The following is a 23,603-nucleotide window of genomic DNA, read 5'->3' as shown; positions in this document are numbered from 1 at the left end:
CACCCCCCACAGAATAGGGGAGCCTATTGACAACCCCATCCAATCCCATTTCAGTGTCTGGTGTTTTCCCACTGTTTGAAATAATTTATATTTTGTCACAGGGGAAAATACATATTTTACTGTAAATCTTAATTTGAACATGCATTGGGCTTCTTCGTTTTTTCATCTCTTTGAGGATGAAGTCCTAAAAATACTTGAAGTTTTTTTTTTTTTTAAGTCAGATTTTCAGTTTGCCTCTGAATTATTACATGGGTGTTTGTGTGAGGTAGAACCAAAGGCACGTGATTTGGTGTCTTTATAACATTGTGCTTTCCTTGCCTTTTAGATTGTAATACAGGTTCCACCCCCTGGGGATAGTAGCGGCTGGCCAGATGGTTATGAAGATTTGGAGTCAGGTGATAATGGATTTCCGGGAGATACGGATGAAGGAGATACTTCCTTCTTCAGCCGACCTGAAATTGTGGTGGTATGTGTTTATTTGTAGTAGGTAGTTTGTAGAGACCGGTGTCTTTTTGGTCAGCTTTAGTCAGGGACTATTGGAAAATAAAATCAGATGTTAAAGGCTAAAGCTCATAAAGCTACAAGCTTCATTTGACTGTGATTTATCTCCATCTGTGTTTTTTTTTTTTTTTCCAGTTTAATTGTAGCCTGCGGCAGGTGGGGAATCCCAGTAGCTTCCAGGACCCACCCAACAGAAATGTCACCTTCAACATGGAGCTGTACAACACTGACCTCTTTCTGGTGCCCTCCCAAGGCGTCTTCTCTGTGGCAGAGAACGGACATGTTTTTGTTGAGGTGAGACCCAAATGTTAGCCTTGGGCTGTTAGGTTAGCACAGATTCGTAGTAGCTTCTGCGCATGAGTGAAAGCAGCTGGGGCAGACGTCTTCCTGCTCTTCCTCACCACTTTGACCAGCTCTGAGTGAGGGCGTGGCTTGGAAAACGCTCCCACGTCGATTTCTGACCAAAGCAGGAAATTTCAGGATTCACTACGTTCATTCTAAACGGAGAGAGTAATTTGTAGATGAATGGATAAATGTTTTAAAAAAAATCAGCACTGTGAATTCTAATAAAGCCCTGTCCTTACTTTGTCTTTAGCATTTTTGCTAAGGACAGTTGTTCAGTAGCTGCAGTATCAGAATTAACCAAAGAATATTTCAAACCACCTCAGAGACTATCTTTTAAACTGTGGATACTTTTGAGTGAAATACGGTGTGTTACTGTATCTCATGAAAATTGCTTTTTCTAGATCATCACCTAAATGTATCTATAAATTCATTAAAACTGTTTCCTATATATAACAGTAATAACCACACATAACATAAATCTTTGGAATGACTCCAACATATTAGGTAGTGATGGTAATAATGAAATAACAACAGCTAACATTTATTGCAGATTTATTTTGTGCCAAGCTCAGTTATAAGTATTGTAGTATTTTACTCTTCAGAGCAATTCTGTGAGACAGGACTATTAATATCCCCATTTCGTAGATGAGGCAATTGAGGCACAAACTTGTCTAAGGTCACACAGTTAGTACCTACTAGAGTTCAGAGTCAGAGTTCATGCTCAGACCATCTGGCTCCAGAGCCCACACTGTTATCCACTGGATGCTATCGTTTATCCTCAAAGTACCATTTGAAAGGGGGAGAAAATGTAACCTCTTAGCAGTGCAAATATCCAAGTTCACAGATTGGATTCCAGAGAAGATCAATATCCTCCTGGCCCCAGAATGTCTGCTGGTCTTACATGGAAGTCATCCTCTGTTGAGCTGATTTGGGTGCTGAGCTGCAAGCTGGTGTTCTCCTTCACTGTGGGAGGAGGGAGAAGCTTAAGGGGCCAAAATGGGATACTTCCATATATTAAAAGTGACTTCAGTGCACATATTTCTAGTTAAGAAAGACAAATAACTCACATTTGTACTGATTCTGGGACGGAGCCCACTGGCTCTAGACATTTTCCTGGATCGTCTCCTCCTTTTTGATTCCCTGTTCTGAGAGACCTTGTCTTTCTTTGGGTATACCTTCTTTCTCAGCTGGGGAAAATATACTGCTTTCTACATGCTGTCCCTAATCAGAGCTCTCTCCTAATCCAAGCTGCGTTGTTTTCTTCTTGCTTTTCCGGCTGCACAATCCACATGTGTGGTTGGTCAGTGGTTCACTGTTATGCTATGGGTTTTAGGGGTGCTGCTTCATTGCAGTTTGTTCTTTTCCAGATGTGTGCCTGCTTTTGCCAGGCTGTGGCGTTGCTGCCTTAAATCTTCCTCATGTATCCTACCCTGGGTGTTCTAGGTTTTTTCCCCCACCCTGCCACCCCCAGTGTTGGCTTACTTGAAATTCATTTTCTTTTTCATTCTTATTTTCCCATTTATATATCATCTGTATTGTTCATAATTAAATTTAATCAAAGACATGGTCAAGTGATGGAAAAAAGTGAACCAAATCCTTTTGCTATACCATTTTAAATATCATTATACATCATAATAATACATTGAAGAGAATCTGGGGAGGGGGAAAATAGTATAAACTGCTTTATTTTAAAGTTGTTTCAAACCACCTGAAGTATGAGAGAGAATCTGTAAATATTTTGCTAAATAGGATAGCAGCCATGCCTAGTCCTTGTTTCCCAGTTTGGACTCCACTGCTAATAATAAAATTTTTATTTGGGGAAAGTAAATAAAACTTACCCAATCATTGGCTTGGTCTAAAGAACTATTTCCATTTTTCTTCTCGTGGTCATCCTTATCACATCCCCTCCCAGAATCTTCTATTTCCTCTAGATCCTCGTCTCTTCCTTTAATCCAAGACATTATCAGCTTTGCCACCTGGTCTTTGGTCATCCTTGGTGATAGTTGGTCATATAGTTGGCAGCTTTCCTTTTAGTTCATTTGTCTTGGGAAATTAAAAGAATATATTTCTATATATAACCCCCCAAATTTAAATCTAGACTAATACTATTAATAACAGCTGGCATTTCTTAACTAGAAGGGAACTGTGTTGTGTGCATGTAATTTTGACTTTACGGATCGTCACAATCACTGTATCTAGTCAGTGTTAGTGCCCTCGTTCTGTGGGGGAGAAACCAAGGTTTAGTGCTCACAGCGTGTGAGCAGCAGAGTCCTGCCACTACTCATTTCCGGTCCATTTCAGAGGAAAAGACTTGTTGATGATTTTTTTCCTCTCATCGAAACAACTTTTTGGAATACCTTAGACATTCTGCCATTGCATACTTTCTTTGAGATTAGAGAAGAGGTTTGCATTTCTTCTGTCACACATTTTTGCATTGTGGGTTCTGAGTTCATGTTAAAGGCCACTTTTTAAAATAGAGTATATGTAATTTGCCATTTTCCCAAGAATAAGTATCTCATTTTTGGAAATACTGTAAAAATAATGAAGTGTGAATATTTGCAGACTACCAAATACTACTTCCTGGAAAGACTTCTTACCAAGCACCCTCCCTGGCCACGTCATGGGTGGCTTCAATTGACCCTGTAGCTGTAGTGAAATAGTGAAGAGAAAATAGACGGGCTCAGAAGACCTGGGCTCAAGGCTTGGTTTCACCCAGTGTTTGTTAGATATGATTTTGAACAAGTCAGCTATCCTGTGTGTTCAGTTTTTCCTCCATTTATAAAATGAAGTTGAAAATATTTATCTCATAAGACTATTTCTCAGGGATTAAGCTTTAAGGCACAACAAAATGTCATTATCACAGTCATCTTCATTGTTTAGCATCTTGCAGTTAACCACATAGGGATCTTTCAAAATAGTGCCGTGGCCTAAAAGCCCCATGCAATGTCAGGGATTTCCCCTGGGTATTTCAGAATGGAAAGTGTGTTTATATCTTCATGCCTTTGAAAGGACTCTGGGGCTATTGGCCTATGGTTGAGGACCAACTTTATTTCTAAAGTGTTTAAGTTTATTTTGATCCTGAGTTTAGTCAAGGAATGAGGCAATAGAGGGGAGAGGCAGTTCACGCAGTGATGCATGTGTCACCAAATGGAGGATCCAGTCTGGTTTGAGGATTTTAGCTGAGTTCAGGATAGTTGAGATTTGAATTGGTAGTTGAGATGAGAATTGAATTCTGTTTACTCTTGGCCAAATACTACTTCCTGTTTCTAAAGAAAAGAACCTTAACAAGGTTTGGACATAGCCCATACAAATGTTTTGTAAGAGGGAAGTGTAAATGAGTCGGAAACGTTTCCAGATTAGATTTCCCTTAAAACACCCTTGGGCTTAAAGAGTGAAGGGAGAGTACTTGGCAAGGTCTGGTTTGGACCTCTGAGAAGCTGGGACACTTCACCAGGCCTGTGATCGCCACCAGATTGCACCCTCCCCGACATCCAGCCGCAGAGGCCAGCTCTGCCTGCTCACCATGAACCAGGACTTCAGGTCAATCTATAGCTTTACTGCGATGTTTTAGGCTCAGTCTGACTTGCTGCAGTTTAGAAGTTTGGTCTTCCGTGCCTAGTTTAAATAGATTCTACCTCTGTCCTCTATTTTTTGAGTAATTTTTTTTTTTTTTTTTTTTTTTTTTTTTTTGCGGCACACGGGCCTCTCACTGTTGTGGCCTCTCCCATTGCGGAGCACAGGCTCCGGACACACAGGCTCAGCGGCCATGGCTCACGGGCCCAGCCGCTCCACGGCATGTGGGATCTTCCCGGACCGGGGCACGAACCTGCGTCCCCTGCATCAGCAGGTGGACTCTCAAGCACTGCACCACCAGGGAAGCCCCTGAGTAATTTTTTAAAAGAGCTTGCCTTACAGGTGATACACTATTAATGACATTAGGGGCTTTGCCTACTGGTGTTTTGTTTATTTGGGAAAATCCACTTAAGTGCATGATGTACTTTTGTTTTTATTTCCCAGAGGACTTATGGGAGGTTGAAGAGACTTATATATCTTGTATTATAGACTCTTCCAGGCTGGGACTTGAACTAAATAATTCACTGTATCATCTATACCGAGTTTAAAGGAAAACGTATGTTTCTTCAATTAGTGTGTGTTACTTTTGTAATTAGAAGGAAGACTATATGGATATGTTATGAAAGTAAAGCAATGTCTCTCATCAGAAGGGCCGCTTTGATATGTTACCCTTGTGCCTAGAGTGAAAGTGGCATGCTAACTTGTTTCTGAATTGATCTTTCTGTTCTGTTGTAGGTGTCCGTCACCAAGGCTGACCAAGAACTGGGATTTGCCATCCAGACTTGCTTTATCTCTCCATATTCGAACCCTGATAGGATGTCTGATTATACTATCATTGAGAACATTTGTCCTAAAGATGAATCTGTGAAGTTCTACAATCCCAAGAGAGTGCACTTTCCTATCCCGCAAGCCGAGATAGATAAGAAACGATTCAGCTTTGTTTTTAAGCCCATCTTCAACACCTCCCTGCTCTTTCTACAGTGTGAGCTCACATTGTGTACCAAAAGGGAAAAGGACCCCCAGAAGTTACCTAAGGTTAGTGGTCCTTCATCCATTTGTACTGTTATGTTGACATTTTTAGGTGAGGCAGTGACCTACCAGAGAAGTTCAATCACAAGTTACAGCAGGTTGAGGTTTGGGGTTAGGGAACTGCCCAGTTGAAGCCATAAAGTTCATGTTAGCAGGGAACTGAGTTTTATGGAGTCTTAGAGAATAAATCCTGACAGTATGATTTTTTTTTTTCCATGCGTGCTACTCAGTAGTATCTTACAAATGATAAATCAAGACTGTTTTCCACTGAAGGAGAGGTCTGGCTTTATCTTTGCTATTCAGATAGTATCCAGTGCCAAGAGTACAGAGAGCCGAAGGACAAGTTCAGTGTGAGGATTAATTTTTCCAGGTCCCGCTGAGATTTGTATTGCAGTTGTTTTTTGACCTTCTCTGTGTGAGTTATAAGGTTGACTTGTCTCATGAGGACTTCTAAGGGAAACTAACAAATATTTTAATTTTTCTTGGTTTCTCATCGGTTCGTCATGTTCACCTCATGTCACTCCCCACATTGAACCAGTACATTCTATTGCCACAACAGAAATCAGAACCCTTTGACCTTGCTGGCGTGGCCAAGGTAGGGAGGATCAGCAAGGGTAATTACCTCATCATTTTGGCCTTGTGCACAAAGGGTATCTTCTGCTTAGTTTTGTTTCTGTGATCTGCCGTAATTATGTATCATTTCATATGTGCATTTATTTTTTAGATATCTCACACAGTGTAAGCTGACTTCTATTCCTTTTATAATCACATATCAATTAATGTCTAAAAGTCTAATAATCGAGTCCTATCATTAATAATGTATCGTATGGATGGAATTTTCTCACCTGATACACAGGTTGTAAGAGATGGGTGTAGAGGGAGAAGGAAAAATTATTATTATTGGATGGATTACCATTGACATGAATCCTTTGCACTGTTATATTCCCCTGGGCATCCATTTCTCCATAAGACCATAGGAAATTTTATAATACATTTGAAAATATAGCAAATCTGATTTCATAGTCCTCCGGGAGGACGTATATGTATATAAGGTAATTTAGGCTGTGTTCTTTAGGTTGCCTTTGGAAACATTGGTGCCTTAGCTGTGTGGGCCTTCACTTTCCAGTGGCCATCAAGGTTGGGGTGTAGTGGACCATGGTAGAAAACCATGTGGAGCTTCGTGCATGGCTGGGACCCAGAGGATAACTTTTAGGGATTAGGATCTAGGAGGAGAGGCCTGGCAGTTACCAGGGGTCTATACTGATGGCTGTGTGGCTGTTACCTTTCAGTGAGCCTGGCCTGTGGCAGCCCAGCTTCATAGTGTGTTAATCTGTGAAAATTAGTCCTAATATTTCCTTCCAGAACATTCAAAGGAGAGTTCTAAGTCACAGGGGATGACATGGGCTGTGACCCTAAGCCTAAAGTCGCTATTTATATCCAAGGCAAGATAGAATGGAAAGGGCATGGAGGACCGAGAAGGAAGGCCTGCTGCTTACCAACAGGACGTTAGCAAGTCCCTGACCTCTCAGAACCTGCGTGTCCTCATCTGTACCATTGAAGTAATAGTACCGGCTTCCCTCCTGGGTAGAGGAGCAAATGAGACGGTAGATATGATGACAGAGGACCATTTATAGAGCTGTTACCACTGTCCCTCTGTTTGCTGTCTGTGGTTAATATTTCCACATTCCTGTGAGTGCTTTCTATGACAATAAACAGAGTCAAAGAATCTTCTAGGAAGAGTTCTCAAAGATCGGTGAGTCCAACCCTGCCCATTCCTGATGAAATTGAGGCCAGAGAGTTCAGTGTCTTGCCCAGGGTCTTGCAGTGAGTTTGTTGTAGAATCATAGACTCTTGCTTAACCAAAGAACTAGTAGGAAAGTAAGAAGGCTTTTCCTAAAATGCAGATCTTTTCAGTAATGATTCCTCTCCACAGAAAATCCATTGTTTCCCTTTACAGGAGGGCTATTGTAAAGGCTTTTCTTGTTTGTTTGTTTGTTTGTTTCGGGGGGGGTGGGGAGAGGGGGAGAGTTGTCTTCTTATAACATGTATCTGACTTTCATGTTGCCTAGAGCAGCAATGACAGTAAAGCTACAAGTCTTTGCTCTTTTGTGATTGGAAGAACTGGAAGCTAATTAACTTTTCTGGGTACCTTGCTGTATATAGACTTCTAAAATAATTGATATGTTTCTTCTTCCAACAAAAGGGAATGGATGTCATTGACATTAGCGTTTTACCCACTGATGGGCATAGATAAGGAACCAAAGTTATTTTAAAGAAAAAGGTAATGGAAACAGATACACTAGGCTTGGGCATTCTGGTTCTAAGTTTGGAGCCTTAAAATAGCTAGAAACAGCTGATCTCATGGCCTCCACACCTGGGCACAACTCCCCAGGACTTCATTTTGGAACATTAAAAGCAGATGACCCTGGAAAGCTTCATTTTGCATGAGCCTATACCAGAGTTAAAAAATCAAACGTACTCGACAACATGATTATCTTTTTGGACAACAAATGTAAAATCTGTCACCCTCATAATGCAATACATGAAGTTTCCCACAATCACAAATCACAAACATGAACCATTTATGTGAAGCCAGCTTGGTGAAGGGCCAACATTCGTCATGTAGTTTTTTTATTTTTCAGACTAAATAACACTAAAAGCTCCAGTTGTTTTGTGGGAAGCCGTCCAGCCATGTTTGCATCTTCAAGTGCAGCTGAGAATACACTGGGCCTGCTCTCACATCTCCCAGATTATTTGTGGTTCTTTGAAACCATCCCAATGTCCTGTTTTTCTGGGGTAAACAGCTGTGAGCTGTCTGATAAGGGGCCACAGGTCAGCTGTGCAGGCCCTTTTGAGTGACCTCCCGACTCTGCTTTGCTCTGCCTCTCTGCAGTGTGTGCTTCCTGATGAAGCCTGCACCTCGCTGGATGCCTCGATGATCTGGGCCATGATGCAGAATAAGAAGACGTTCACCAAGCCCCTCGCTGTGATCCACCATGAAGTACAATTTAAAGGTGCGTTTCAAGGAGGCACAGTCAGAGAAGCCTGAGGGCTGCTCATTAAGAGGCTTCAATACTGTAAATCAAAGTCCACTTGTATTCAAAAGAAATACAAAATTGAAATACAAAATTATAATACAAAATTAATAGCCAATTAGTAACTTTAGAATAGAATTCTTTGCCCAAGGAGTATTTTATTTAGTTGGTTCTCCTGCTGGCATGCGGTTAGTGATACCTTTGCAAATGATTTCCTTATTTATTTATTTATTTTCCCCTTTTTGGCCATGCTGCACGGCATATGGGATCTTAGTTACCCAACCAGGGATCGAACCCGTGCCCCCTGCAGTGGAAGTGTGGTCTTAACCACTGTACTGCCAGGGAAGTCCCAATGATTTCCTCTTTAAATATTAGATCAAAGTCTAGGTTGCCTCCATCACATCACGATGTCACTCTCCCTTGCGTGCAAATATGCTTCCTTGAGGAAGTGTAGGAGAGGGTTAGAGTTCCTGCTGGAATTGCATGGAGTCCATAGCCCATTTTTCCATGACCTACTGGGAAAGGTTGTACTGGCTGCAAGCTATTAGAGTACTTTTTCAGGACCGCAGATGCCTTTGGGGAGGGCACTATCTATGTGAACACCATCCATCTTAGGTGTCACAGCCGAAAGAAGGCTGAGAACTGTTCAAGTGCATTTTTATAATTTAGTTTTTAGAATCTTATGCACAGCTCTTGGCTTTCCCTGCTAGCTGGCTGTGGCACTTTGGAGCTCTCCCCTTAGGTCCTGGGGTTTCATTTTCTTTATCTGGAAAAAGAGGGGTTTCGACCAGATGACCCCCAGAGGCCTTTTCAGCTGTAACACTCAGCTGTACTGTTTGAAGAAGCAAAACCATTTTTCATTCACTTCCCAGCCCTCCTAAAGTTGGTGTGAAATGTACACGTGAGATGTTTATTGGTTCCTCATCAATGTTTTTGTTGTTGTTGTCTGTTTCACGTTATTAGGTTATTAGTTGGTTTTCAATAGTTTGAAACAGCTATAACAGCCTCAGTCTTTCTAAGTGGATTGCCCAAATAGTTCCTTGTTTTTTGGGTCCAAGGGAAAGAAATAAGAATAAATTAACTGTGTTGCAAAGTATATGTGACGATTGGGCGACAGCTGGCTCTGTTTTGTGCTGTGAAAGTGGTTTAACAACAGCAACAGCTACCTCTACTCCATCTGTTACTCTTACCTGTTTTGAGAGAGGTCGTTCTGCTGGTAACTGAAGGCAGCAACTTGCTTTTTCCTGTGCCAGACAATAATTAGGCATCCGTATAACTTCCAGTAATTCATTCATCCATTCTTTTAATTCTGGTGGTATTTTTCTAAGTAATTCCTCTTTTATTTAAACTTTGTAATTATCCTGAAAGGTCAGTGTTTTCTTTACATAAAAGTTCAAGAGTAAAGTTTTACCAAATATCAAAGCAATTTCATGAGATTTGCTAATTGAGAGTAGATTTTAGTGGAGAAGCATGCAGTGAAGAAAGTTTATTGCTTCGGTTTGTTAAACAAATTGAGAAGGTTAGACTGTAGGCTGGCTTCCCAGAGCAGAGGCTGTATGCAAATGCTCTTTCTAACTTTACACTGAATGGGATAGGTTTTCTGGCAGTTTTTAGCTTTATGAGTGACTCCTCCCACCTTTTATGTTTATTTTCCTTTGACTCTAGAAGCATTTCTCCTCAATGCAGGCCACTGGGGTCTGTGCTTTCCTTCTACCTCTCAGTGATTTGGAATAATCATTTATAAGGGGAGTGTGGCCATTTGCCTGATAACATTGGTCTCTTTGAAAAATAACAGGATCATGAATGTTCTTCCTGCCAGACAGCCTAATGTGTTACTGTAGTAAGATAACATACTATAGTATCTCTGGAAGTGGGCAGATGTCTTGTTGGGAATAACTTTGGGGGTAAAAATTTCCCAACCAATGGGATGGTTTACTGTCTTTTTACTATCTGGGTGCTCTTTGGAGACTGGACCAAAGTTCTAGCTCTCCCTGGCCATTTGGTCCATCTTATTTCTCAACACTTGGGTTTTCTGGGGCAGATAGAAGTTTTCAGCTTCACAGCCAGCCACAGGGCTGCTCTGTGGCTACCACTGCCAGTAGCATGGACACATTTCAGGTGGTGTTTCTTCCTTCTGTGGACAGGGAGAATAGGCCATCTAGACTAAGTAAATAATTCTGGGTCCCTCCTCTGGGCCACTGTTTTTAATGGAACTTTCCTGAACCTTGCAGCACATCTTTGCTACCTTTGATATCTCAGTCCCTTGGGAACCAACATTGGATTAGAATTCTTTTGCTTCTTAAATTTTCAATAATAGATGATGATGGTAGTGGCAATGATGGAGATGGAGATGATGATAATGATGATCTAACATTTATTGAGCATTTACTTAGTACAAGGCTCTGTGCTAAATGCTTTATGTGGATAATAGTATATGATCCACATAGCCCCTCTGTGAGGCAAGTATAGTATAGAGCAAGGATGGCCAAGGCATATAAATAAATGGTGGGTCTGGGATTCAAATCAAGGAACTTTGATTCCAGAGCCTGTGCTCTTAAACCCTATGCCTTGTCCTAGGGGGAGGTTGATTCTAGTTTTTAATAAAAACTGCAAGCAACATAGGCATCTGTCTCTTCATACCCCTCTTCCTGGCCCCTTCCCCTGTTCATGCCGCATCACACTGGTATGCAAGTTAGCACCCAAGTACTCTAATAATTATGAAATGAAAAGAAGTTGAAGAATTTACACTATTGATACTATGTGTTAAACGGATAACTAATGAGAACCTACTGTATAGCACAGAGAACTCTACTCAGTGCTCTGTGGTGACCTAAATGAGAAGGAAATCCAAAAAAGAGGGGATATATGTATATGTGTAGCTGATTCACTTTGCTGTACAGTATAAACTAGCACAATATTGTAAAGCAACTATACTTCAATAAAAATTAAAAAGAAATGGGTTTAAAGGAAGAGGAGAAATGGCAATAATTTGAGAAAATTTCTGTTTTCCAGCAATATATTTTATTACTTATTTTAAGTTTTCATTTTAAATTTTTTATTGATTTTTAATTATAAAATTAATACCTATTCATTCTAACAGTTGATGCAATATTAAATGTATAATAAAATAGGTAATAACTAGTCCTTAACCCACACCTGGTTAATGAAAGTTAACAATTTTTGTATCCTGTATATATCTTTCCATCCCTTTCTCTATGCTCATATAACCGTATACAAATAAATAGAATCTTTTCATTTTCAAAAAAAAAAAAAAAAGAATTTAAGGAAAAAAGTCTGTTCCCCCAAAGGGTTAAGATGTTGGGAAACATGTAAACTGTTTAAGAGAGTACTAAAGTTTAGGACAAGTTCTGTGACTTTGCATTGTAACTCACAAAAAAGCCCAGGAAACGTGAATAGTTTATGCAGATTATGGTTTATGGCAAAACAATTAAAATAGTTGAGATGGTGCCGTCCTACCATATTTTCTGAAATATTTTGAAGTATAGGCAGGTTAGTGCTGTTTGCTTTGGATGCTGTGACCACTTTTTACAGCATCTGAGAACACTTGGGCTTACATAATAAAAATGATTACACCACGTCAGTGATGATTTTATTTTTTAATGGTGAAAGGGAAAAGTAATCATCTGAAATTTAGGGCATATATATAAAAAAAATTGGGGGCACAAAAGAACATCCCCAAATTTGCCATGATTTATATACAATATATAATTCTTAGCAAGTTAAGTGTTTAAAATACTGAATTTTCTCCATATTTCTACCACATAACTTTTTTTTTTTAAAACATCTTTGTTGGAGTATAATTGCTTTACAATGGTGTGTTAGTTTCTGCTTTATAGCAAAGTGAATCAGTTATACATATACATATGTCCCCATATCTCTTCCCTCTTGCGTCTCCCTCCCTCCCACCCTCCCTATCCCACCCCTCTAGCTGGTCACAAAGCACCGAGCTGATCTCCCTGTGCTGTGCGGCTGCTTCCCACTAGCTATGTATTTTACACATAACTTTTTAAAGATTAAAATGTGCTCAGGACAGTACCTGGCATATCATGGGCACTCAGTAAATGTTAATTTCCTTTCCTTCCTCTTAACATCTCAGCCAAACTAGGGTTTTTGCGGGGGATTAGAGGGGAGTGGAAGGGAAAGTTGTGAACGTCAGTTGGAAATTAATCCAAGAGAGGCGTTACTTTTTGGAACACATTTGATTTTTCCAGAACAAAAATAGTCTAAAGCACCAGCCAGGTTTTGTCCTCAGGCTGAGGTAGAGATGAGGGGAAGCTGAGTAGAAAGATGGTATGAATGTTTAATTAACAGACCAAGACATTCAGTCTCTATCCAGTAAGGAAGAGATATCATAGGGTTTCTTTTTCATTCAATGTGCTTCACATTTTGAAAACTTTTTACTTTAGAAAAGTTCAAATCTAAACAGAAACAGAGGTAATAGTAGAATGAACTCCCATAAACCCTTCAATTGGTTTCAACAATTACCAATTCATAGCCAGTTTTGTTTTATCACTTCCTGTCCCTGGATTGTTTTGAAGGAAACCCAGACATCTCATTTTATTCACAAATAATCCAGTATGCACCTTTAAAAGTTGAGACCCATCAAAGATCTCAAGTAGAGAACCGATGGTCAGATCATTTAGGAAGGCTACTCTGAAAGCAGCATGGAAGTTGAGTTGCTAGGGTATGTATGCAATAATAAGATATATATGATATTTATGGTTATTTATAATGGAAATGTTTATTGAGGACCTACTACATGCTTGGCATATAGTAAACAAATTTTCCTATCTTTGAATGAAGGCTTTACAATCTAATGCACTACTGATGTTTTGGGCTGGATAACTCTTTGCTGTGGGCGTTATCCTGTGAATTGTAGGATGTTGAGGAGCACCCCTGGCCTCTACCTACTAGATGTCCTTAGCAAACCCTTCCACCAGCAGTTGTGACAACCCAAAATGTGTCTAGACATTTCCAAATGTCCCCTGAGGAGCCAAGTAGGCAAAAATCACCCCCAGTTGAGAACCGCTGATCTAGTAGAAGGATGCAGATAAGTGAATAGGCAATTGCAGTGCCTATTGATATTGAAAGAACCCAGAGAAGAGATTAATTAATTTGTTAAGAGTGCAATAAAGTTAGTAAAAAGTATATCTTCAGTGATCTGCACAAGCTTCTTTGTCTCCCCATCCTTCCTTCTGTGTCAAATACTAATAGATGTGGGTGCCTGTTAGACACCTCATTTCCCTGTGGGCCTGCCTGGTCCTGCCATGTTTAGGAGAGCTGAATTGAAAGCCTGAGGCCAGAAGCTGTGGTCAGTTACTCATGCATAAGCCCAGAAATATCCCTTTTATGAAAACCATGCCTAACAGTCTGAGGAGGGAAATTTTGGTTCTGGGGCAGACCAAAGCTTGCTCAGAGTATATGAAAAGATTTAATTCAGAATGTTGATTATAGTTTGTTCTGTGTGTAAAGAAATCTTTACTGTTAAAATTCTCTTTACAGTAATAGCTAGGATTCCTTTCTTGCAATCGTACCCTGAAACCAAAAGTAAATATTGTTCTGTCCACTCTTTTCCTTTCAGCATGCCAAATCGATCATAGGGTTCCGGTGGAGATCAAACTATTTTAGTTATACTCAGGGGTTATTGGGAATTTTGGAACCCAAGTGTTAGAGGATAAAATCCTTTAACCTTGTATCTGCAGCTTGTGCTTATTATTGTTTATGCACAGAAAGCATGGAGGAACTTCGCCTCTGGGGAAATGAGCAACAACTGTTTCTGCTTAGCTCTATGAGGAGGCCCCTATTCGGGGTGGAGTAAGAGGATTAGGTCATAACGTAAATCCATTAAGAATTTTAAAACAATGTCATCTATCACACAGGCCTTACTATAAAACCTACATTCTCACATCTGATGTCTCCTTAGGGGAGAATGATGATTTGAAACCTCTTGGGGATTTTGAGTGACAGAGTTTAACCATGGGTGGTTGATTGAATGGAACTCTTCCCAGAAGTGTGTATATTTCTCGCATGATGAACGCTATAGAGACCTTTAAATGCCTTTGGACTTAGTTCAGTGTATCAAACCACTACTTCTTGAAGAATTTTGTGGTTAGATACCCCTACTTCATAGGACTCTTGAGAGTTTAAAATGAGAAAATGTAAGTGAAGGTTTTTTGTCAATTGTAGAACACTATACAAATGTACAAATGTAAGGCATCACTGTTGTTACTCTATTGCTGCCAGTAAGGCTGGTGGAGCCAAACTCCCAGGAGACAGTCTCTTATGTGCATTGTGTAGTTGGTGTGTGTTCTGCACACTGAGATAGATTTTCTTTAAAACACACAATTATTTTAATTTTCTTAGTAATTCTATTTAAATATAACTTTCGCATATATCCTGATCTTAGGGCCACTACGCTGCACAACTCCAGGGGGCATCGTTCAGTTGTAGTGGCTTTGATTCATCCCATAGCATTCCTTTCCTTAGAGCTGGACCATGATACCCCATGCTGCAAGAATGTGATCAACCAGCTAAGATGGTTAATCCCGAGAATTTACAATCCTATCTAGCTTTTTTTATTTTTATAAACATCAACTCAAATGCTGCTTGTTTTGGTCAGTTTTTCACGTTGATTTTTTTGCTTCCCTATGGATTCCAACACAAGGTGTGTGTTCCTTTATTGAATGAAAATGGAGATGAAGAGAGGTCCTAAACACATCACTTTTAAACTCTCAAGAACAGGGGCAGAGTCTGTGTGAGGACTTAACATATTTTTTCTATAAAGGGCCAAATGGTGAATATTTTCAGGTTGTGGCTTATGGAGTCCCTGCCTCGACTATTTAACTGCTGTTGCAGCGTGAAAGCAGCGGTGGACAATATATAAATGAATGAGTCTTGTTATGTTCCAATAAAACTTTATTTATGGAAGAGATTTGACTTTCATATAATTTTCACATCATAAAATCTTATTTTCATTTTTTTCAATGACTTAAAAATATAAAATTCATCTTTAGTTCACTTAAACAAAACTAGAGTGGTTGGCTGTTATATGCTACCCCCTGGTCTATGATATTCTACTGTTGAGAATAGCATGTCACTATGCACAAGTACTTTCTTAATCAGTGCTTCCCCAGCTAAGGACAGAGCAACACTCACCAGTCATTTAGCTTACGGGGCAGAATCTGGAATCCTTGGTCAGCCCCTACCCTGATGCTTTCCAGCTCTGACCTTGGGCTGGTCACATGATAACAGTCTCAGGCTTCTCATTGGTAAAATAGTGATAAGAATTCTTTTTCTGCCTCCCTTACGGGGTTGGTTGAAACCTCAAATGAGATTAGGCTTTCTAGCACTTTCTGAACACAAAGGCATTGTATAGAAATGTCAAAGCATATACGCATTTTCTTACAGTCTTACTCCAAATTTCCTTTATTGCCTTTATTTTCAAAAAGTGCATCAACATTCTAACCATCCTCCACCAAGCATTTCTGCTAAGGCCGTTCTATGCCAGGCTGAGCCCTGAGGATATACAGATGAATAAGATCTAGACTCTGGGGGTAAACAAAATTGAGAGAATTCCGATGTGATGTGGCACATTTATAACAGAAGAGGGAGGGAATGAGCAGAGGTGGGAGAGACTTGTCCTGCTGGGGTGGGCATGAACTATGAGAGAATCAGAGAAGGCCTCCCTGTGAAAATGCCAGCAAAGCAGGTCTGGGAGAGCGGGGGGTACTTGAGGGGATGGCTTGCAACTTGTGATGACATGGAGCCACATGGAGAATTGGGGGAACTTCACTACAAGGAGCCCAGCACGGGTGAGGAGCTCATGAGGAAAGGAGGCTGGAGAGAGGTGGATAGAGGGAGGCAGACCTCTCTGTGCTGTGCTAGAGAGTTTGGATTTTTTTTCCCATAAACGAAGGGAAGTCATTGAGTGTTTTAATCAGGGCAATAGCATAATCAGCTCTGAGCTCTGGAAAAGTCACTCTGGGGGCACATATGGGGGGAGAAACATTTGGGGTGGGAGCAGTAGTGGTGACAAGGAGACCAGTTAGAAAAGCTCTGTAATAATGCAGATGCGTGATGAGGAGCTGAACTATAGGATGATCGATAGTATTAGGATGGAAGCATGAAGATGCCTTTACAACACTTGTGTACATTAAGAGACTTTTTTGAAAGTCGAATAATATTGAATACACTGGGCTTCCCTGGTGGCGCAGTGTTTGAGAGTCCGCCTGCTGATGCAAGGGACACGGGTTCGTGTCCCAGTCCGGAAAGATCCCACATGCCACGGAGTGGCTGGGCCCGTGAGCCATGGCTGCTGAGCCTGCACGTCCGGAGCCTGTGCTCCGCAACGGGAGAGGCCACAGCAGCGAGAGGCCCGCGTATGGCCAAAAAAAAAACCAAAAAACAAATATTGAATACACTGGAGAAACACAGGATTTAAAGATATTGGATCCTTTTTTAAATAAACAGAAAGGTATACACACACACACACACACACACACACACACACACACGCGCGCGAATTATCAGACTCAGATTCCTTAAAGGTGTTTGCCTTCAATTTTTCTTCAAATTGGAGAAACTGTACAATTGATCACTAACAAAGTACAGTGTTTAAAATTTCTGAGTAATCCATGTTATAGTCTTGATATCTAAAGAGGATAATTGACAGAGCTTTTACAGAGGAAGTATTTATTAACAAATAGAAAAGTGTCAGCCTCTGCTGAGATTTCGATGACCTTTCGCTTAGAACTTGGTTTCTCTGTAGAACGCATTGTGATTTATGTTTTTGTTTCAGAAACAGGTCCAAGCATTAAGAAACCGATTCCAGTTTCTCCACGTAAGTCTTTATGCAACTGTTTCGAAATAAAGCCTCCTGGGCTTTTATAAGAATGAGTTGGTTATGGAACATTTGCCAAACTTTGAGTTTTGATAAGAAGACTTCTGCTCTCATTCTCCCTCACCCCATTTTTCTCGAACTTTCTTTTTTCCCTTCCCCTGTCATTCCTTCATTCTCCTTTCTTTTTTCCTCTCTACCTTTGCCATTTTAAAATATGAATTTGTTAACCCATTGGTGTGTATCACCTTAATGCGAATGTAGTAACTTTCTTAGTTTTAGAGAAGTTCATTGTCTGCATACTTATATCGATTGTGATCTGAAAGCATTAACATACAGCTATGGGAGGGGTTTGCTTTATGTATCATCAGCAGTATCTACCTGCTCAGAGAAGTAGTGATAAAGGAACTAGCTGCTATACCATTAAGACAATCACTAGTCCAAGGGGTGTTGAGAAGGCTTATAAGACAAAAAGGGAGAGAGACCAACTGCTGCAAAATGATGCGTTGGAAATTATCTGGGCCAATTTCATTGCTTTATACAGAAGAAAACTCTGACCCAGAAGTATTTAAGTGACTTCCCCATGGTTATAATTGTCACTGAGGCAGGACAAGAGCCTGGGCTTTTTGGGTGTGCACCCAGAGCTCTTCTAGATAATGTTGCCTTGTGAGGAGAGTCTATACTTTTTTCCTCTTTAAGACTTTCCAGGTTAGTCTCCATGGCTGACCCCATCACATACATGTAAAAATCAGTCTGGAGAGTTCCTTTATGCTAAGTACTTTATAAACCATTCTATTAAGTGTATTATTTTAACAATATCATGGAATAGTATCATGAACCCAGAAAGAGATGCATATGGACACATTCTCTGGTTCTCACCTAGTCTGATTCTCATAAATGACACCTTCATCTTTAGAATTTTAGAATATTTTCATTAAAAACTTTTACTCATGCCCCACTTTTGCATCTGTAGGCATGAAAAGACAAGTCATCTTTTTTTTTGCGGTACGTGGGCCTCTCACTGTTGTGGCCTCTCCCGTTGAGGAGCACAGGCTCCGGACGCGCAGACTCGGCGGCCATGGCTCACAGGCCTAGCCGCTCCGCAGCATGTGGGATCTTCCCGTACCGGGGCACGAACCCATGTCCCCTGCATCGGCAGGCGAACTCTCAACCACTGCGCCACCAGGGAAGCCCAAGCCAAGTCATCTTTTAATATCTGTCCTACAGACTAAATTAGGTTGATGGCGGCTTGGTTCGTCTTAACCTCCATAGCGTTCTTCCCACTTCTTACTCCTCCTAGGGGATCCCCAGCCCCTTTGCAAACTCCTTTTGTTTACCCCCTGCCTTCAGCAGGTGAGGTAGTGCTGTCCCATTTTTTAGAAGTTAAATGAACACCATAGGGCCCATGGCTAGAAGAGTAGGGACCAGGACTTGGGAATTTGGATCCTTCAGAATCTTCTCTACCACATTATACTTTTCCTGAGCCCTTTCAAGTGCTGGGGCTGCTCAAGGGTCACCTTTGTCTACCCCTGTATCTTCTACCCTGAAGTTATTGAATTTACATAGAGATCAGCTGGAGTCACTTCTGACTGGAGAGGAGCATAGAAACAGTATTGAAATAATGGGGAGATCCTGTACCTTCAATTTATAGTAAAAAAAGAAAAAGAGAGAGACTAGAAATTTTATTCCACTAAAAACCTCTCTCCCTTGGAAACTGATTTTTACTTTTTATAAGTGATCCAAAGAAGGTAGTTCTCTTAAATGAAAGGAAGTGTTCTATTTCTGTGGCCTGGAGTTAATTTCAAATATAAAAATCTTTGCCAAATTGAGGAACAATTGGTTCTATTTATATGTTTTGCTGACCATAAAATTGACATCACTCCCCACTGAGGAGTATTTCCGTTCACCTTATAGAAAGATCATGGTTGGAAAAGTGTTAAAAAGTAAGTTGTGTTAAATGACACAATAGGTAATTGTTGAGATGGAGGGTTTAATGTGAGGAGGTCAGTGAGATTTTATAATCCATAGGAATAGTTTATCCTTATTGTATGTTTTCTCCTTCTCACCACCTTTCTTCCTGTTATCTTTCATACTTTTAAATGTTCATGAAGGTATGTTTGTAAAGTGTTTGGAGTGTGTTTTTTATGTAGTGTCTTGTTGTTTTTTGTGTAGTGTCTCAGTGTTCAGTGAATAAGAAGCCATGAGTCAGATTTTGATAGAAGTTCACCTTATTTTCCCAAGCATCTTAACCTTTGACTTTTCAAGCCACTTTACCATTCAAATAGTAGGTCTTCAGATTGAGACAATGAACCATAGACCTAAGGTTTTACAGAGTTGACAAATCTGATTTTTTTTAGTAAGTTTGTTGCTCAAAATAAATTGCAAACTGGGGGTATCTTGGAAATCTGAAATTTTCGTTTTTCTGTTGAGAAAATATTTGCAAGTTACACATACAGTGTATTTTGTTGGAATCTGCTTTTTATCCTCAGATTTTATTAGCTGGTGCTCAGCCTTTCTGACAATACTTGTGAAACAATATAAAATTGCAGCATGTGATGCAGAGTCACTCAACGTATGCATTGGTTTCTCTTCATTATAGCGATATTCCATGGTCTGGACACCCTAACGGTGATGGGCATTGCGTTCGCAGCATTTGTGATTGGAGCACTGCTGACAGGGGCCTTATGGTACATCTATTCTCACACAGGTTAGTGTGACTGTTGCATATCAGTTGGTGCACATTCCATGTGCCTGGCACACTATAGACACTCAGTGTTTCATTGCATGGATGAATGGATGAAATAATGAATGAAAGACAGAGAAAGTTCATTCCCACCATTTTCACATTTACGTATTGGCATGAATTGGGTTTTGCAAAAATATAATTTGCTTTAAGCAAATCTCTAAATTCCTTTTAGCAAAGGAATGTTTAAACTATTTATGTTAATTACATTTGAGATGTTGCTGAAGTCTAGCTGCTAATAAAGCTATTTTGTGGTTAGCGTTTAATTAAAGAAAGATAATGCAGACAAACTGGAAACATAAAACATTCCCCCAAAGCTAAAAACTCAGAATAAACATATAAATGGGCAGGAAGTAAAAAAGGAAGCCAAGGTGCTGAGCACTGTCCACCAGAGGCCCTAATCAATGGCATAAACCAGAATTTCTCAACCTTTTTTAAATCCATACCATGTCTTTTTTGATAAACATAGAATTCTCATGTCTTGCTTGAAAATTATTTAAATTTTCAAAATATATTTTCATGAATTGTAAACAGATAAAAATGGTTGAAACAAAGCAGTTTGTTTTCAAGTTATGCTCTTCCACCCCTAAAAATTCTCATGTGCCTTTCTTCTTGCCCCTTACCCCCAGTCCCAAGGTTGAAACATTCTGGCCTGAACAGAGAACCTGTTCTGACTCCAAGACAGAATGCAGGCCAGGCTCAGAGAGTCTGTCGGGCAAGGGGAAGGAACAAATGGACTGCCCTTCTATTGCTTCTTTCTTAGGTTCCTTGCAAATATGGAAAGGAAAGACATGCATTTTGAGGCGTGTCTAGGAAGCTAGTTGGTATTGTCTGTTCTTGGATGCTTGTTTACGCTGTGAGGCTAGGTAAGCTGCTGGATTGATCATTCAGGTGAGACAGGCACAGACTTTCTGTTTAGAATTTCATTAATTCTCCATTGAACCAACACATGCCACGATCTTTGGCCTTACCTTGGGCCATCCAACTAGCCAGGCTGAAACGATGACTGCTTTATAGGGAAGAGAAGCACGGAAGGGCGTTTTGAGAAGTCACATCTTAATCTTCATCAGAATCTTCCCTTCAAATACTGCATTCTCTGACTGACTTACTTTAAATTATGGCAGAAGGAGAAGAATGAACCCTATGTGCCTAGCATGGGAAAGTCACACAGTCAAAAACAAAAGTTTAGGAGTTTAACAGTAGGCTTTGAGTCCACAGATTCCTCGTCAGCATCCTTTGAGTGAAGCCAGTTACCCTTAGACAGCACAGGTTTGAACTGTGAGGGTTCACTTATACGCGGATAGTTTTCAATAATAAATACTACAGCACTACACGGTCTGCGATTGGTTGAATCCACAGATGCAGAGGACCTGCGGATGCGGAGGGCTGACTATAAGTTACATGCAGATTAACCTCTGCGTTGTTCAAGGGTCAAGTGTATATTTCACGTGAGAGAAAGGAAATAAGTCTCTTAAGTTTAAGGCTCTGAGGATATATGAACATCTGTGAATCAGTTTAGGAATGTTCTTCATGAACAGTGTATACAAGCACTGGAAGGCACAGCGTTTAGCAGAGGAGCATCTTAGAGTTAATAATTTTGTCACAGGAGTACTGACACATTCACATCTCAGACTCACAGTTCTTTGCAACTTTCCCCAATCCTGCATGGCTGTAAGGTTTAGGGCTGTTGGGCAGCTTATGCTGTATATATTAGGAATGAACTTGAAAGTACGCCTAGAAGACTCTGTAGCCCTGAGAATTTCTACGGGGTAGTCACCCATAGACGCTTACCACGTACCTGCTGAGCCATGACTGGCCTTGGTCATAGATTTGTAAGTAGATTCAAAAACAAAAACAAAACACAAAGGCCTTCCTGTGATGATTTCCAGCAAAATAAATTATGCTGATTTGGAAGCTGAAAGGTTTATAGACACTGTCATTTGGGCTCTAAACCTGTTAGCATCACATATGATACAGCTTCAAATGACTTTTTAAAAATTAATTAATTAATTAATTTAGGCTGTGCCAGGTCTTCGTTGCAGCATGCGGGATCTTTTTAGTTGCGGCATGTGGACTCCCAGCTGTGGCACGCATGCGGGATCCAGCTCCCTGACCAGGGATCGAACCCGGATCCCCTGCATTGGGAGCGTGGAGTCTTACCCACTGGACCACCAGGGGAGTCCCCAAATGACTTTTTATTAAAAGCTATAGCCTATGGTTCATTTTAAAGATTGCTCATAAGGAATACCAGTGTCATGCAAGGAAGAAAAAGGCTCACTTTAGGACCAAATGGTAGTTTCCTATCCAGAACCCCCTCAGTTTCTTACCTGGGTCAGCTAGCAGCAAGTTTAGATAAAAAGAGAAGGTCATAATGCAGTGGCCAATGGGAAGAGGTGTCTATACAAACACTGACTCAGTCCATTCAGTTTCCACAATAATCTAAGCTGTGGAACTCAGACCTTATATGGTATATTTGGGGGTTCAGGCAGCATCTGCCTCTATGGCTAAAATGATCCATAATTTAGACAACTTCCTGTTGTGCTGTCCATTCCTTCTGCAGCACAGAGTGCAGAACCAAGTCACAGGTTTCAATTGTGGAGATCTACTTACACACCTGGAATGTGTGTTAGTCCAAAAAAGCTGGGTCCCTGCTTTATCATATGACAACTTTGGGCACAATAAGGGATACTTCCTTAGGGCTATATTCACTCTGTTTGGAAAACTCCATTTCTAATATTTACATTCTCCACTAAGATGGTGCAGAGAGGAGGGGCAGTCAGGGTGGAAATGGTGCTGGAATGGAGCCATAGAATCTTCATACTCCTGGGAGCCTAGCTAGGTCATGGTCCCTAACCTGACTCATGAAGATCCCAAAAGTCATGTGCAATATTATATCATTAATTTTTTGAGGAGAGGAGCAAAAGCATTTACTTTTAATTTTTAGTAAAACTTTTAAGCTTTATCACAACATGCACATAGTTTAAAGGCTGAAATAGTTCTGTAAGTTCTATAAATAGTTCTTGTTATGAAAAACATGAGCCCCCTACTGCCCCACTCCCTTTTCTGTCTCCTCAGAGCACCATTTTTGACTCTTAGCTGATTCTCTTGGACATCAATCCATATCTCTAAATAACATGAATATGTTGCCACTTCTTGACAAAAATTTTAGGTCTTTTCTGTCGACCTCTTACTATGGAAAATGAAAATTTAGTTCTCTTTCAGCCCTGTGTCCCAATTATATATTCATGCCTTTCTTGTCCCCCTTGTCCCCACCATCCTCCAAATAGAATTATACTGACATTTTGGTTAGGTCAGAATTAATGTTTGCGTTATTATGACAGCCTAAATACTAACCACACTTTAGCCATGTAGTATAATAGTGTTGCTTCTCCTGCATGACTTCTAATTTTCCCTAGAATTAATAATTGTCTCTCTCTCCACCCCCACATTACCTTGGTTTTGTATATAATTATCACTAATTCATCAGTTGACTCTGCCAGTTGTCTCAATCTCCTCTTAC

At 40.4% G+C, this 23,603-nt stretch overlaps 1 protein-coding gene across 12 annotated transcripts in view; it reads left to right on the top strand.

The window, feature by feature from the left end:
- Positions 1–23,603, top strand: part of TGFBR3 (transforming growth factor beta receptor 3) — a 205,396-nt gene that overhangs the window by 171,578 nt on the left and 10,215 nt on the right. For 7 of the 12 annotated variants that reach the window (XM_067726881.1, XM_067726879.1, XM_067726880.1 and 4 more), the window contains 7 exons: positions 326–466; positions 637–795; positions 5,155–5,454; positions 6,008–6,043; positions 8,342–8,462; positions 17,302–17,343; positions 19,940–20,047. In XM_067726881.1, coding sequence (XP_067582982.1) covers positions 326–466; positions 637–795; positions 5,155–5,454; positions 6,008–6,043; positions 8,342–8,462; positions 17,302–17,343; positions 19,940–20,047 — 907 coding nt within the window. The remainder of the gene's footprint in view (positions 1–325; positions 467–636; positions 796–5,154; positions 5,455–6,007; positions 6,044–8,341; positions 8,463–17,301; positions 17,344–19,939; positions 20,048–23,603) is intronic. The other 5 variants (XM_067726887.1, XM_067726886.1, XM_067726885.1 and 2 more) reach the window with 3 other exon arrangements.

This window comes from Pseudorca crassidens, chromosome 2, assembly GCF_039906515.1.
Source record: "Pseudorca crassidens isolate mPseCra1 chromosome 2, mPseCra1.hap1, whole genome shotgun sequence".
Taxonomy (NCBI): domain Eukaryota; kingdom Metazoa; phylum Chordata; class Mammalia; order Artiodactyla; family Delphinidae; genus Pseudorca; species Pseudorca crassidens.
This window is presented reverse-complemented; position numbering and strand designations above follow the sequence as displayed.